Here is a 17,417-nt window from a genome sequence, read left to right as displayed (position 1 = left end):
AGCATTGATGTTTTTTTTTTTTTCTCCGAAACTCCGCCCAAAATATGTTAATATTAACGAATCCCACTATTACATTAATTTTAAGAATTTCTTTGTTTAAAAAAAAAAAAAAAAAAAAGAGTGTCAGCTTAAACATAGTAATTATGGTCCCAGGACTCTATGAAAATATTATTTTGGCAGATTATTATGTATAGATTTTGCATGAATATTCATTTATAGTTCTTAAGTAGCAATCAAACGTACTCAACTGATCATGTTTTTCATAGTTAAAGAAGAAAATGGATTATTACAGGTAAATGTTAATAGCCATCAGAAAATAACAATAAAAATGAAATGTCAAACCACTCTTTCAGAGCCTTCAACAGATTACAAAACACATTTACTGTATGTTAGGTGAGAGTTGTTTAAAATAATAACCTTTATAACATTTTCCACATGTGGATGACACACACAGCTGGATTTCTTGATTCTAAAGCACAGAGTGCACAGCATGGAAGCTTGTGTCCTTCAACAGCAGCAACTGGGAGCTTTTTCCAGGCCAATAATGACCCAGGACTTGAAGTATCATGTTCAACTCAAGCCTTAGTAGTGTCACTGTCACCCTAAACTATGTGAGTGGGATTAGCTAGTGATGCTTATGCAGTGGTCTCGATGGAATTCACCAGGCCACAGTTCAAGGATTTTATTTACATTTTTCTGAGCTTTAAAGGACAACAACAATAACTGGTGGAGCAGACAGGATTAGTGAGAGTTCCTTTGAGAACTAATGAGATGAACAAAATAGCTCTGCTTCCATGTTTGCACTTAACCCTAAGGGCGATATGAAATGAAAGGAGCATATTTTGCGATTAATTCAGAAATGACATTAGATTAAGAAAGTATATTTGAACTGCTTTGTTTCACCATTTGAGTATATTTATTTACTTTATTTCTCATCAATAAATTCTTCTATTAAATACTTATGATAACTTGATTAAATTCACGTGACGATACATCATTAATATGCTCGTAGCAATAAAACATATTTATAACACACCACAGTTTGACTGCATTTCCTTATTAAATACCTTTAGGCTAATCAACATCTGGTTAAAACGAGTGACGGTATTAGTTCACCAGCTGATGCAATCTCTAGTATGTGCTTATGTAATGATGCTCTAACGCATCTTTTGGTGCATAATGAAACCTCGAAAGTTATGAAACGTTCGCTTCACAAAAAAAGACAGGTATGATTGCGCTGCATTAAAAGCGGTTTGCTTTAAATGTCACAAATGAACCTTAACAATCATCACCCTCGAGGGCACTGTGGGCGTTTTGCACCATTTTCACTTGGTCTTGCTGGTCATATATATATATATTTTTTGAAAAATCTTTTTAAAACATATATGTGCACTTTACTAAGTTTTATAGGCTTTTCCCTATTCCACTTCTGTAACCCGCACGATGAAATGCAGCCGAATAAAAATGGAAAACGAAAAACTTCATGAGCGCAGAACTGCAATAATTAAAAATCCTGTTTCATTACCGCTCCTAACCACAAGCTAAACGGTTTGTTTTATTAGAGGAATAATCAGGACTTTGTCACGTTACACACTTTTCCTTTAATTTAATGAACTTTTTCATTTAATACTCATGCTTAATTGATTCAATTCACTGCATCGTGTGACAATACATCGTTTTTTTTTTTTTTTAACAGTAGCAATAAGAGATATTTATAATGCAGCTCACATGATGCAATTTGATGCACGGATAATCTTATAAGATACCGTCTTGCGAAAAAAAGACAAAGAATTTATATATATATATATATATATTGTATACAGTATATATGCAGTACTGGAGACTGAAGAAAAAACTACAGATTGCTTCCAGATCCAATTGTGGGTTTTTTTGGGGTTTTTTTTACTTATAATTATAAATAAAACTACATAATATATTAAGTTCGCCACACACTTATTTTTTTTTTCCTTTCAAATTCATTATTGATGATGATTAAGAGTTGCAATGCTTTAGTTCAGCGCTTCGCTTTGAATCTGGGCTTTCGTGCTTATTTATTTATCTGTTTGTTTATTTATTTATTTATTTATTTATTTATTTATTTATTTATTTATATATGATCTCTTAAGCTATTTGTTCTCAAAACAGCAGCTAGATTAGACAGCGTATCTGATGCAATATTTATTGAATTACATGGTGGCCAAATAATACCAACGTTTCATTTAGTCTGCTTTATTGCTTTTCATTTGAACATCCCTTTTTTTTTTATTTTTTACATTGCTACCTGTGCATATCTTCTGTAGATGTTTATCCTCATTTGTCTTAATTACACCTTTCAGTCGAATTATTGTGCAAATTACAAACCCAAATCTCTCTACACAGACAGTAATGATGAAGAAAAACGTGGCATTACACTACTTGTAGACTTTCAACTAAGTCCATCAAGATCTATCAGTGCCAAAGCTTTTTCTTTTTTTTTTTTTCTCCATAAGATATACTGGAACAGACGATCAAAAGCAGCCCACACACTTGTTCTTGTTCTTGTTTCATCTTCTAACTATTGTTCAATTAAATACCTTTGAGAACTCGCAAGCTTCTTTACAGCCATTTAGAAAGAACGAAAGGGAAAATAAAAAGTTCACTGTCGTTTATCTGGTACTGGCATGAATCTCCTGTGTGAGTCAAAGCTAACCTGTGTGGGTAAGTGCTGATGGCTGGTGAACATGGGCCAGAAGTGATTTCTGAGTTAAAGAAAGAAGAGAGAATGAGAAACGCCACGGTCTTCTTTTTTTTTTTTCCTCCTGTATATAGTCAGACAGTGTTGCATAAAAATTGTTTATGGCCAGCAGTGACTGGTATAAAAGTGTTATCAGGTCTCAGCCTCTCTATCTTTTATGGATAAAACGATATCAGTATAAGTTGTTCATTTTTGGTATCTACTTCAGATTATTTGCTCCAAACTTGTGTCTTAAGGGTGGATTGTTTTTTCTGCATTTTTTATAATTATATGACAAACAAAATGAAAAAGAAGCAAGTGTGGGGTTGATTTCTTTCTGTCCCTGACTGTAGATTTAGCCTATCAGTGACAATCATGTCAGATGATTCCACAAAGTACAACTTGCCCAAAAGTTTGTGTGCACTAAGGTTAATTTATCTCCTACTTCACAGTGAATCAAATCAAATCAAATCAAATCAAATTTTATTTGTCACATACACATACATACAGAGTACGACATGCAGTGAAATGCTTTTTACGAGGGTCCGGCATGAGGGAATAGAATGGGGAGAAAAATAAAACAAAGAAAAAGAAGGCAGATACTATATAAAATATAAGAATATATAAAGATGTATATGAGAGAAAAAGATGTATATACAAAAATATGCTCATGGCAGTAAGCAGTAAAACAGTAAACAATTAAGGTGGTTTTTGATTGTCCATAAAGTGTTCGTGTGCGCTATGATGTGGTGTAAAGTGTCCGTGTGCGGTATGGTGTGGTGTAAAGTGTCCGTGTGCAGTATGGTGTGGTGTAAAGTGTCCGTGTGCGGTATGGTGTGGTGTAAAGTGTCCGTGTGCGGTATGGTGCGGTATAAAATATAAAGTGCACTGTGCTGTGCGAGTCCAGAGTTTAAAGTGTCGTAGTGCAAAAAGAGAGATATGTGCAGAGAAAAAGTGTTCAAGTTGTCCCACAATATTCTTCGTGTTCATACGTATGTCTGGAGCTGAATTTTTTTTTCAAGTACACAATGTAGTTATTTTATTTGCCATAGAATATCTGTGCAAGACTAATCTATTTAAGCCCGAATCACTCACAAATCCATAGCACGTCTTCAGGAGTGTTTAAAAGGGTGTGTGATTGAAAATGTATTAATGTAAGAAATGATGGGTAAATGAGCTTGATTATTTACTCTTTATAATAATAGAGAATAAAAGCGTCCCCCAAATGCCATCAGTGTAAATGTAAATGCATTTTTCTCCCAAATGTCTTTTCGGAGGAGAATGCATATATTCTAAGCTCACATTGTTCCATTATAATACAAATTATAGAAGGAGAGAAGACTAAATCCAGCTCTACCTTAGGGCACTTATTTTACCAGACACTTATTTCGCACTGCACCAACTGGTCCCACCATCTCACAGGGTACAAAGAAAGGCATGCTTCAAGATTCGTTTTTGTTCTGGCACATAGATGATGGAAAGAACTTACACTTGATGTCCAAAGAGCTGAATCACTACCAGTATTCAAAGATTTTTTAAAAACCTCTTCCAGCGGTACTTAAATGAGCCCTTCTGCTATTAAACACAAGTTTATCTGAGACCTTATGAACCAGTATCAACCTGTATTTATTGATAGACACTTCAATGCACTTTTGTACGTCTTTGGAGCTCTAAATAATGGCATCTTCACAATGCAATAAATGTAAATGAATTTGTTCATACAGTATGTAGTAGTTAGAATAAACACAACCCGGACCTTTTACAGCATTCTGTACTTAAGAACATGTTCAAGTATCTGTATTTCATCATTTTGGGGAAACTTCGACTTCATTACATATTAATGCACAATATTTTATTTTAACTCCTATATATTTCAGGGGAAAAACAAACAAAAAAAAATGCTGTTTCTCTTGGAGCGAATACATAAATTGTGTTAAATGAGAAGCTAGAGTCGCGAGACCTCGAGCGTAACCTCACAGTTCTGGTCAGAGTTTCATGGAGTTCTTTCACTGTAAAAAAATATACAGCTCGCTTCTTGGAATAGAGTTTTATATTTTCTTCTTGGAAGAGTCTTTTATGGGATTTTCTGTTTAGTTTATTATAGTTCTCATGAATCAGTATTTATACTTTTAATAGCTCAATAACGATTTAAAAAATAAGGTTTTTCTACTTTTGCTCAAAAAGGGGGAACGTTTACTTTTACTGGAGTTATATGTACTGTAAGCAGTGGATTTGCTTCACTTCATCCACCACTGATTTCTTGTATTTTTTTGTGTATGTTAAGGGCCATGCTGAGGGGTGGTTGGTGGTGCCTGGGATTTGGGTGACTGCAGTATCAAAGTCTGATTATTTTCTTCACATCAGGACAACTGTTTTTATGTGTATTCAGAAAGAGCCATTGTAGCAATGCTAACAGGCTAATTACATTTTGAATGCTTCCTACAATTACAACTATTTATTCATTTTAAATGAACTATGTATGAGTGTGCTATTGAGGGTATGTTTCTATAGTTATGCTTGTATCTAAAGTATTTCAAATATAAAGCTGTCAATATAAAATAGTGAATAGTTTAAAGAGAAGCTAGCAAACTAGATTCAGGCAATAGTTAGCAACATCAAGTGACTAACTTACACTCTAGATATAGACAGAAGGTGAAATCTTATATACATGCTCTTGGAATGCAGTTGCAGTTTTGTGGGTAAAGCTGGAGCAGGTCAAATGCAAAATGATTTCAGCATAATTCAGGAAGGGAAAGTGACACTGCATTTGTACTGGTTGAATTAGTGAGCTAGCAGGCTAGTTTTCTTATTTTTCTTATTTTGGGATTTGAATTTGTGACCTTACATAATGTGATAAAATCATGTTAAATTTGAAATGTCAGATTTAATATGCAATTAGCTAACAAGGTGTCTTGGTTTGAACTTTCCATGCTGTACCACAACTGCTAAATATATTGATCACTTACACTAGCAATAATTACTATAGATTGTACAGTGACCTAAGTGTTGTAGTTACAAGAGCAAATGTAAATCTGGTTCTCCAGAATTGATAAGGTTAAGATATTGTGTAAAATATTCTATTGTGCCACAAAGACATGCAAAAATATAATTATTTGTAAGTTCGCCCAAATAGAATTTCCTTAATTATTTATACCCTAACAGACTTATTCTTTGTGGACATAATCAAGCGTATTTTGTAAAGAGAAATAGGACCGGTCTCATAAGGCTCTGACCCATTTAAATACTTATACAAAAGGGATTGACCTAAATTTATAATATATTGTTATCCTGATTACAAATATGCACATGCTATTTTTGGACACCTGACCATACAATGTGCTTTTTGAACATCCCATTCCATATTTACTCTACATGCAGCAGTAGGCTGCAATATTCTCCCTTATTCTGGGATGATGGTCCATTAGATTTTGGAGTGTGTTGTGGAGAATTGTGCTCATTCACCTACAAGGGTACTGATGTAGGGTGAGGTGAGGAGGCCTGGGGTGCAGCCAGTGTTCCAATTCATCCCAAAGGTGTTTAATAGGGTTGAGGCCTGAGCTCTATAGCAGGCCATTCAAGATCTTCCACTCCAACCCGATTCAACCTAAACCATATATTTATGGTGCTCCTTTTGTGAACAGAGACACTATGATTCTGAAACAGGTTTTAGATCTCTTGTTTATATAAGGGGAAATTTAATGCTTCCAGAAACATCCTTTACAATTATGAGACTCCAACTTTGAGGTAAGACACTTTGGGGAGCAACATATGGCTAGAAAAGTCATGTGTCCCATTACTTTTGTCCATATACCGAAGTGTATTTATATTAAATCTATCTCTCTCTCTCTCTCTCTCTCTCTCTCTCTCTCTCTCTCTCTCTCTCTTTCTTTTTATAACAAAATAATTTTCAGTCTTTTTTCGAACTGTAAATTACACAACTAATCACATTGCTCATTAAACAAAATTTGCATAGTTTTTATCAAATACAAATAGCTTTTTTTAGCCAATTGGACAGTCATTCAAATAATATTTTTTTCCCTTTCAATACAAATAGCTGTAGTTTCCGAGAAATCACATTTCCTATTTTCAATCACACCAGACTCTATAATTGTTCCTATTTGCAGGAAACAGCACAGTATATGTTTATAGATTTGCAGGATTATATCTGTTACTGAAAGCTAGGTTTTAAATAAGTGCAGTATTTAAGCAATAAAACATTCAATTTCACAAAAGGTAAATAGTGTGTCTTGAAGCGGTTCGTGCACCTCATAATACAGAAAACGTCCAACATTTTGCATATTTCTTTTACTTTTTGCACATGTTTAAATGAGTCCATGTAGGTTCAAGGTAACATATTAACTTGACAAAATGTTTACATGAGAATTCTTTTTTTTTTCTATAACATCTGACTGAATAATCTGCTTAACTAATTCAGTTATACTTTTAAAGTTTTCTAGTTCAATGAAACGTATAAATAGAACAATTATAGAACAGTCTAAATTATAGTACAATATAGTACAATATCAATGCCGAATACAGCAATTTATTCTATAAATTGTACAGACATATTCTTGAAATATCAGTAACATCTAATGAAGCTGCTCCCTTTTTTTTAAATATTTTTCAAGGCTAATTAAAATTGAAATTTCCTCTTTTTGCAGCTTAAAAGTAAAACAAAATATGCTATATTAAATTATAAATGAGGATCTGCATCCCTGGATCTGTATCAATGGCTTTTTTATTCTTGTCTCATCTATGGTATGGATGCCTGTGGGCCATCGTTGAGCATCTTTGTTGTAGAGGCTTAATATTATTGCAGGAATAAAGAATTCTTTGTAAATTAATGAAATGTGTGAATCACTGGTAGATGCTTGGTCCAAGAAAGTTTGATCGTCATGGAAATTTTACCATCATAGGAGTTTGTCTGCAGTATCAAAGTCTGATCATTTTCTTCACATCAGGACAACTGTTTTTATGTGGATTGAGAAAGAGAAATTGTAGCAATACAAACAGGCTAATTACATTGTTGAATGCTTCCTACAATTACAACTATTTCTTACATTTTAGGTGTGCTATTGAGGGTATGTTTATATAGTTATGCTTGTATCTAAAGTATTTCAAATATAAAGCTGTCAATATAAAATACCGTATTTTCCGGACTATAAGCAGCTACTTTTTTCCCACTCTTTGAACCACACGGCTTAAACAATGAAGCGGCTAATTTATGGATTTTTCCGGGGTTTTTCCCGGTTTCACAAACTTCATGCTTCCAAAACATTAAACCTCCATAACATTAGACCAATGAAATTGCCGAACGGGTTTAGGTGAACCAATGAAACTCTTTATATTAAATCAGATGCGCTCCCACTGAATCGGGCCGCACCACATCATAAATATGGATGAGGTTCCTCTGACGTTTGACCTGCCGCTCACTCGGACTGTCTACAGGAAATGCGAATCATTCGTCACGCTGAAAACAACCGGGCATGAAAAAACACACTTCACCTGTGTTCTGAGCTGCACGGCATCGGGAGAAAAGCTTCACCGATGGTGATTTTTAAACGCACGACGATGCCGAAAGATAAACTCCCGAGAGAAATTGTTGTGAAAGGAAAAAGGAAGACAGTGAACAATGACTTTCTTGGTAGTTTACTATTTAGATACAAGCCGTGTAACAGACACTGTCTTTTATAAAGCCTGTGTAAAGTTTATTAGTTTCAGTGTAGACATTATAGACAGGTGCGGCTTATTTATGTTCAAAATAAAAATCTTTGTAAAATTCAGTGAGTGCGGCTTATATTTGGGTGCGCTTAATATTCTGGAAATTACGGTATCTTATAGTTCAAAGAGAAGCTAGCAAACAAGATTCAGGCAAATAGTTAGCAACATCAAGTGACTTCAACTTACACTCTAGATATAGACAGAAGGTGAAATCTTATATACATGCTCTTGGAATGCAGTTGCAGTTTTGTGGGTAAAGCTGGAGCAGGTCAAATGCAAAATGTTTTCAGCATGATTCAGGAAGGGAAAGTGACACTGCATTTGTACTGGTTGAATTAGTGAGCTAGCAGGCTAGTTTTCTTATTTTACAAATTAACATTGCATTTAACTGAGTGTTTAGTAGATACAGTATTATATGCAGCTTTAAGTCCTTATATGACCGGTAAATGACTCTTTTGATTTTAAATATAAGACATTACAATGCAGTAATATAATTATTGAAATAACATGAAAGCTCCAGATCCTGGGGTTGCTGGCGGCTGTCTCAGCAACATTTGAAGTGTTTTGCTGTGCTTTTGGAAATCGATCTACTTTAATTTCTGCGAGCGTGTTCATTCCTGGCCTGAGGGAACATCCAACAACAAAGGCCTGATTTTAATTTGCACATCCTGTCATTAAATCAAGATAGCAATCACACATTGAAAAGGCATACAGTGTGGGTGTGGTTTTTTCACTTGTAATTAAAAGGATGTTTAAATGATAAAAAGGTTATATGGAAACATCCAGGTTACATGTAAACACCTTTTTATAAAATTATACCTTAATGCATAACAAATTTTTGCCACAGAAATTGTGAGGTGCTCAACAGGCCAAACATGAAATATGAATAATATTAATATTAATAATAATAATAATAATAGTAATCAACTTGCAATTTTCCTTACATAGAACATAAACATTCATTTGCTATAAATTAAAAGCACAGAAAAAGAAAAAAAACGGGATCATCCAGAGTAACAGTTATTCAGAACAAGTGGCTGTTAAAAATAAATGGTATGTCTCCTCTGAAGTCCCTCTATCCAAGACTTGCCAGAGCATTGTAGAGCGCTGTGTTCAGGAATGCTAGCCGAGCGGCTGTTGGGTTCCACTGGAGGTGCTTCATCATTATGCATGGAGGAGCACAAACGTCGGTGCTGAAGAATTAGATGTCATGCTGTAAAAAAGACCAGCTTTTACATGTGCTGTAATCACAGAAGCCGTATTGTAGCCCACATCGGAGTGGGTTCGTTCTGTGAACCTGTTCCTCATCTTCTCTGTTACATTGTGCCTTTTTTTAGGAAATCAACAGGAATACGCATAGGGAAAATGTCTTGGATGACATCCGGATATTTATAAAACTGCTTAGTTTTAGGTTGAACATTTGCTAGAAATAAAAAGGTTTTGCATTATTATTATACAACTACACAAAATGTGGAGGGAAAAAAAAGAAGAGTGGATTATAATCTCACCAGAGCAGTGTGAGAATCTAGTGATGTCCTGCAGATGCAGACATTATGAAGTCATTCAAAGCAAGGTACTCTACAATTCCTACAAATCTTTTTCCTACTAACCTTAAAAAATTGTTAAAAAATGAAGCTTTTTGTTGAAGTGCAATTTTATTTTATAAAACATGCTAGCTGAACAGTGGTATACTCTTATATTTCTTTAAATGTGAGCGATGATTAGCAATATATTATCAATGTTTTGATTAATTGTCCTCTAATTTTAATCTTCATTGCACATTTTGATTGCTAAATTCCAAAAAATAATTAATCTTAATTTTTAACTAAAGCACATGCCTTCAACAAATACAGGAAGTATACAAAGCAAAAGATGATGACACAAACATTATGCATATTGATAATTTAGCAAAGAAAAAAAAATTGGTATTTGTATTTAAATCCAATTTTAATATTTGTAATTATTTTTTTCTTTTATAGTCGATCCATCAAACAAACCACTATATTGATATGTGCTGATATTTGTCAGAGCATTTGCATGAAAATGTTAAATGTTAACATTTAAAATAACTATAGAAAGATGCTTCATGACCACTGATAAGATTAGTCACCAAACCATTAATTATTGAAATCAGGTGTTGCAATCAGACCCATAGCTACAGGTCTATAAATTCAAGCACTGAATTTGCATTTGCAAACATCTCCAAACGAAATGGGTCATTCTGAAGAGCTCAGTGAATTCAAGCATATTCTGTGAAAGGATGCCACCTTTGCAATAAGTTAGTTCTTAAAATAGCATATCTGCCAGATATTCCATGGTCCTATTAGAAATTGATATTATTGGAAAATGGAAGCATTTAGAAACAGCAGCAACTCAGCCACAAAGCAGAAAACCAGATGAAGTCACATGAGGTGCATGGTGTGTAGAAGTCACCAATGCATTACTGATTTCACAGCTGAAGCATACTAAACTTCCACTAGAATTAATATGGGCACAAAAGCTGTGCTGTGTGAGAGTAACCCCTCGTGGTTCTCGTGTCAGGTTCTTCCAAAAAAAGACCACTTTCACACAGTTTTCTTTTTAGAGTTCATCCATGCGTTGTGTTTCCTGAGGGTAAAAATAAAGACACGCAGGTCGTATAAATACAGCATACGGTCACAAAACATTCACCTCAACAGTTCAGCTGGAACTGACCGGTCATAACCAATAAGCTATTTTCTGGTTTTATAAGCACATAATATTAATAATAATAATAATAATAATAATAATAACAATAATAATAATAATAATAATAATAATGACAATAAAAAAAATACACTATAACTGAGGGTAAAAATAAAGATTTGCATAAATACAGCTCATATAGTCACAAAACTGATAAAAATCATATAAATAAAAAGTGAAATACACAAATAAAAGAAATAACACAAATTGCATAGGCATTTAGCGTGCACTAAATGCCTATGTAATTTATTTGTCTATATATATATATATATATATATATATATATATATATATATATATATATATATATAGACAAATAAATTACATAAACAATATAAATATCAATATCTCTCTCTCTCTCTCTCTCTCTCTCTCTCTCTCTCTACTTTTATAAATGAATTAATTTGGGCTGAAGTGTAGCCTACAATCTAACCTGTTTACAGCAGCGACACATTGTAGGATTGGTGGATGAACCACTGTAAACACGAAGAAGACGCACTGTGGGCGTGTCTCCGTTTATTCACGTCTGTGCGGCAGTAATGGCGAGTCGAGGCGAGAGCAAGACGAGTTTCTCAAAGTGGAAATATGCTCATTATTTCACTTTAGTTGAGCATAAAGACAAAAACTTTTTAGTCAAATGTAAGCTGTGTCTTTCTGGTTCGAAGGTCGTATCTACTGCGATAGCAGCAACTCCAATCTGTCGAAGCTCCTCCAGAAAATCCATGCCTCGACGAAGCTAGAAGCTAACCCCATGCTCTGTTGTATATTGTTGATAATTTTCATACTTCAGCTGTGAAAGAAACATTTTTAAGAGCTCAACACAACAGCAGAAGCCACTTTAGTTTTTGATTCTGAATATATTATTCAGCTTGTTTTGTTATTTATTTCAGAAATCCTTGTGATATATTCAGTTTGTGCTGGTCTGACTTAAATAAAAGTGTTTAAAAATTACTTTGTGTTTTAAATCAGTTTTGTGTTTGTAGACCATACGCATAAAAGGGCATTAATGGGAACATTAAAAAAAGTTACTAAAAAGTTACTTTTAACAGTAACACATTACTTTATGGTGTAAGTAATCAACAAAGTAATTGAGTTACTTTTTGAATGAAGTAACTAGTAACTGTAACTAGTTACTTTTTTTCGTAACTAGCACAACACTGCCAAGCACCTATCTTGACATCACTAAGTACAATGCCAAAAATTGGATTAGGTGGTGTAAAGCATGCCATCACTGGGTTCTGCAGCATTGGAAATTCTGTGTAGTTTTGTGGATGAATTGTGCTTCTCTGCTTGACAATCTAAAAGGCAAGTCTGAGTTTGACAGATGCCACGAAAACATTAACTGCCTAACTGTATCTTGTCAACTGTAAAACCTGGTGGAGTACAGATAATTGTATAGGGTTGTTTTTGCAGTGGTTGAGCTATGCCCCTTATTTTCAGTGAATTAAAATCGTAATGCTTTAGCACATTTGCATAAGACAAGGCATAAGACAGTTTGGACAGTGATATGCTTCCAATTTTGCAAGACCAAATTGGGGAAGCAGCATGTCTAGTACACAAATCAAGGTCCATAAAAACATGATTGTTTAAGTTTGGTGTAGAAAAACCTGATTGACCTGACTGGCTGATTTTGAATATTTATCAAGTAGAGCATTCTGTTGTTAGATGAGAAGACCGATCAGATGATTTCTGATCTTACATAAGAAGACCAGAAATCATCTGATCGGTCTTTCATCTAACAACAGAATGCTCTACTTGATAAATATTCAAAATTCAGAAACACTTTTGTTACAGATGCAAAGAAAGGGAACCAACTCCATGTGAACCTTCAACTGCGGACTTTTAGCTTTAATTTGAGGGCATTTACATCCAAATCAGGTGAACGATGTAGGAATTACAACAGTTTGCATATGTGCCTCCCACTTGTTAAGGGACCAAAAGTAATGGGCCAATTGGCTTCTCAGCTGTTCCATGGCCAGGTGTGTGTTATTCCCTCATTATACCAATTACAATGAGCAGATAAAAGGTCCAGAGTTCATTTCAAGTGTGCTATTTGCATTTGGAATCTGTTGCTGTCAACTCTCCAAGATGAGATCCAGAGAGCTGTCACTAACAGTGAAGCAAGCCATCATTAGGCTGAAAAAACAAAACAAACCCATCAGAGAGATAGCAAAAACATTAGGCGTGGCCAAAACAACTGTTTGGAACATTCTTAAAAAGAAGGAACGCACCGGTGAGCTCAGCAACACCAAAAGACACGGAAGACCATGGAAAACAACTGTGGTGGATGACCGAATAATTATTTCCCTGGTGAAGAAAACACACTTCACAACAGTCGGCCAGATCAAGAACACTCTCCAGGAGGTAGGTGTATGTGTGTCAAAGTCAACAATCAAGAGAAGACTTCACCAGCATGAATACAGAAGGTTCACCACAAGATGTAAACCATTGGTGAGCCTCAAAAACAGGAAGGCCAGATTAGAGTTTGCCAAACAACATCTAAAAAAGCCTCCACAGTTCTGGAACAACATCCTATGGACAGATAAGACCAAGATCAACTTGTACCAGGGTGATGGGAAGAGAAGAGTATGGAGAAGGAAAGGAACTGCTCATGATCCTAAGCATACCACCTCATCAGTGAAGCATGGTGGTGGTAGTGTCATGGCGTGGGCATTGCCAATGGAACTGGTTCTCTTGTATTTATTGATGATGTGACTGCTAACAAAAGCAGCAGAATGAATTCTAAAGTGTTTCGGGCAATATTATCTGCTTATATTCAGCCAAATGCTTCAGAACTCATTGGACGGGGCTTCACAGTGCAGATGGACAATGACCCAAAGCATACTGCAAAAGCAACCAAAGAGTTTTTTAAGGAAAAAAAGTGAAATGTTATGCAATGGCCAAGTCAATCACCTGACCTAAATCTGATTGAGCATGCATTTCACTTGCTGAAGACAAAACTGAAGGGAAAATGCCCCAAGAACAAGCAGGAACTGAAGACAGTTGCAGTAGAGGCCTGGCAGAGCATCACCAGGGATGAAACCCAGCGTCTGGTGATGTCTATGCGTTCCAGACTTCAGGCTGTAATTGACTGTAAAGGATTTGCAACCAAGTATTAAAAAAGTGAAAGTTTGATTTATGATTATTATTCTGTCCCATTTATAATTATTATTCTCTCCCATTACTGCCGTTAAAGCTGACAGTCTGCAGTTAAAGCACAACTTGTTCGTTTCAAATCCATTGTGGTGTTGTATAGAGCCAAAATTTTAGAATTGTGTCGATGTCCCAAAATTTATGGACCTAATTATATTATAAAAGAACTACCTTAAAAAAGAAATCAAGAGCAGATTCCTGCCAGCACAGCCTGTAGATCTGTCGTCAGTGAAGCAAAGAATCAAGATCAATATTGAAGCCTAGAAGATTTGAATACTTAAAACAAGCAGTTCTACCAGAGTCTTGCTAGATTGTTTGTTAACAGAATTGCTAATGACGCATGGCTGAGCATCTCCGGGTCGACGGGAGATACTGAAATCCTGATTACAGCAGCCATGACTAGGCACTCATCACCAGGTACCAGTAATAAAATATCCTCCAACAGCAAATTCAGTGCATACAGCAAATGCATTATATGTGAAAAAACAGGATTTATTATAACATATGAAAGTTTCAAAATTCTGCCACCTACTGAGTACAAGAACCAGCATAACAATGGTGCACTGGTTTTACGGTGCAATGTCTGGTTTTACATAAAACTACCAGTTTCTTTTAATAAGGTTATATACAGCCTATTATGATAATAATGTAAATAAAAATGTGAAAAGCAAAAAAGCTTTTAATAAATATTTTTAATGTGCGAGAGTAAATCCAACGCCCCCGTGACAGATTTAAGATTCACTTTCCATGAACCGTGACCAACAAATGAGCATCTCCACAGCAGAGACTTAAATTATATTCAACAATGTCTGGGATATTCTATATCTATTTATAGATAGATAAAGATTGTGCTCATCAGGATAAGAGAAGCCAATACTGGATTTGTCCCTGTGGTGGTTGGCGCTACTGGGACTATAAAGAAAACGATTCAACAAAAAAATGCAACAGCTAATAGGCTAAATTTTGGGTCCATAAAAAAAAAAATAATGCTAATAGTAATAATGATGATGAAGGTGATACAAATACTACTAATAAAAATAATAATAATATATTTTGAAGACATCCTCATCAGTCATTGTGCCATATTAATAAAACTGCTGTTTGAATATTGAAGTGGTGTCTAATGTATTTATTTTTTGCACTCTCATACACCTGTTCTTTGATCTACTATGCACACATCTGGTCTCATGCCAGACATCAACTTTCTAGATTGCTGTCATAATGAGTTTCTTTTTTTTCAACATCTGCTTCATAGTTTTAGGAAAAAAGACAGTGAAGAAATATGGCCGTAATGCAGAGAGCAAAATGATTAGTAAAACAGATACAGAATGGATCTCATGGATGGTGGCATTTTACTGATTTATAGCAACAATATTTAAAGCTATGGATTTATACAGTTTCATGGATAGGCTTATTTTTTATTATTTAATGTAAAGTGTCATATTAGCGGAAAGAATTTGAACGTGATGTCATAATCCAGCGAGCACTAGATGTAAACTATAAGCAGCTGTCATTACTTCATATTTTTGTTGTTAATCAGGCATCAATTTGTCCCTTAGGAAGAAGCAAAAATGATTTCATGGAAAGCATCTGAAGTGTGTCCATATTTTCCTCATTTTCAGACAATTAGCAGACTCGTCTTTCTTCTCGTTATAATCGTGAGATCTCTCTATGGTCTTGAAGTGATTTTCATTTCCCTTAAGGACACAGGAGAACCTCTGGCTAATTACCAGTGTGTATGTGTGTTTGTTTGCAAGCTCAAGTGTGTATACTAAGCATAAATTCTGTTATTTTCACTTAGGAGATGAGTGGCCATGTTGATATCCAGTGCTGAGTGGTGGAGCCAGTGAATCCTCTCTCATGGCTTTATGGGAGTTGCTGCTATCTCTCAGCTTTCACTGCTGGCTGGCTTCCTGCGCCAGTTTAACTGAGGAAGGTCCCGCCGGACCCCTGGACTGGCTCCTCTCCGACAAGGGCCCCTTCCATCACTCCCAAGAGTACACCGACTTTGTGGAGAGGAACCGCCAGGGCTTTTCTACTCGCTACAAGATATACAGGTCAGTAAAGGATTCAATTTAAATAAATGTTGGTATAATCCATGATGGCATGGTGCAATAAAGAAGTATTTCTCTGATTACCCTGAAATGGATAAATACCATTATACTTTTAATTTGATTAATAAATGCCACAAGTATTTTTAACCATTATGGTTGCTTTTAATGTTGTGGAATGTCTGTGAGACAAGTTAGTTCCTGTTTGCTGTACGGTGTAATCTGCTAGTAATACTCATTTTTTCCCATTCTGATATAGTATCATTTACATATCATTTACAAATTTTACATAAATTTAAATGGTGGATGATTTATAGCTGGAATCTAAGCCTAGTGAAAATAAAAATATCTGTAATTAATCAATAAAAGACTGATATTGTAAAGTTCTCTGTAAAGAGACTTTTACATAATTATAGAAGGATTCTCTTTTGTCAATTCCTTGTAACAATCAGTATGTTTGAAAGAAAGTCTTCAACACAGTAGGCTGTGTGTGTGTGTGTGTGTGTGTGTGTGTGTGTGTGTTTTGTTTCCTGGTGTTAGGACAACCCTCGTCTTTTTAACTTGGAAAAAAAAGAGAGGCAGAGCTGCTGTTGTAGAAAATGTAGCACCTTCAGTGTGGGAATCATGCAGTGTTCTGCTTTAACATGAAAGAAATCTAATGAATAACACAGTGTCAATGTTTAAAACTGAGAAGTAAATTATCATGCAACAACATATTAAGATTGTGTCTCTTATAATAATTAGACGTTCCTTGTCTTACATGTGTATCAGCATGGGAGATTTATTTATGGTAGCAGTGAAGGCTTTCTTGAACTGAAATCTAGCCATATTAAGACAAGATTGGCTATGTCAGCATTTTTATCTAAGAACATTATAGAAAATATTATTTAATTTGTAAAAAAAATCAATGTCCAATCATTTTTTCCCCAGATGTCATTCCAAGTCAGTCAGTTGCTATATTTAATAAACATAAACACCAACCATGCAGAACATTATGACTTTATATCATTACTGGGTGAAATATATTAGGCAACAAGTGAACATTTGGTCCTCAA

At 34.9% G+C, this 17,417-nt stretch overlaps 1 protein-coding gene across 1 annotated transcript in view; it reads left to right on the top strand.

The window, feature by feature from the left end:
• The window catches only part of brinp3a.2 (bone morphogenetic protein/retinoic acid inducible neural-specific 3a, tandem duplicate 2), a 76,103-nt gene that overhangs the window by 8,839 nt on the left and 49,847 nt on the right, over positions 1-17,417 (top strand). The window contains exon 2 of the mRNA XM_046859503.1: positions 16,113-16,368. Coding sequence (XP_046715459.1) covers positions 16,172-16,368 — 197 coding nt within the window. The 5' untranslated portion in view covers positions 16,113-16,171. The remainder of the gene's footprint in view (positions 1-16,112; positions 16,369-17,417) is intronic.

Source organism: Silurus meridionalis, chromosome 1 (assembly GCF_014805685.1).
Source record: "Silurus meridionalis isolate SWU-2019-XX chromosome 1, ASM1480568v1, whole genome shotgun sequence".
NCBI classification, from domain to species: domain Eukaryota; kingdom Metazoa; phylum Chordata; class Actinopteri; order Siluriformes; family Siluridae; genus Silurus; species Silurus meridionalis.
This window is presented reverse-complemented; position numbering and strand designations above follow the sequence as displayed.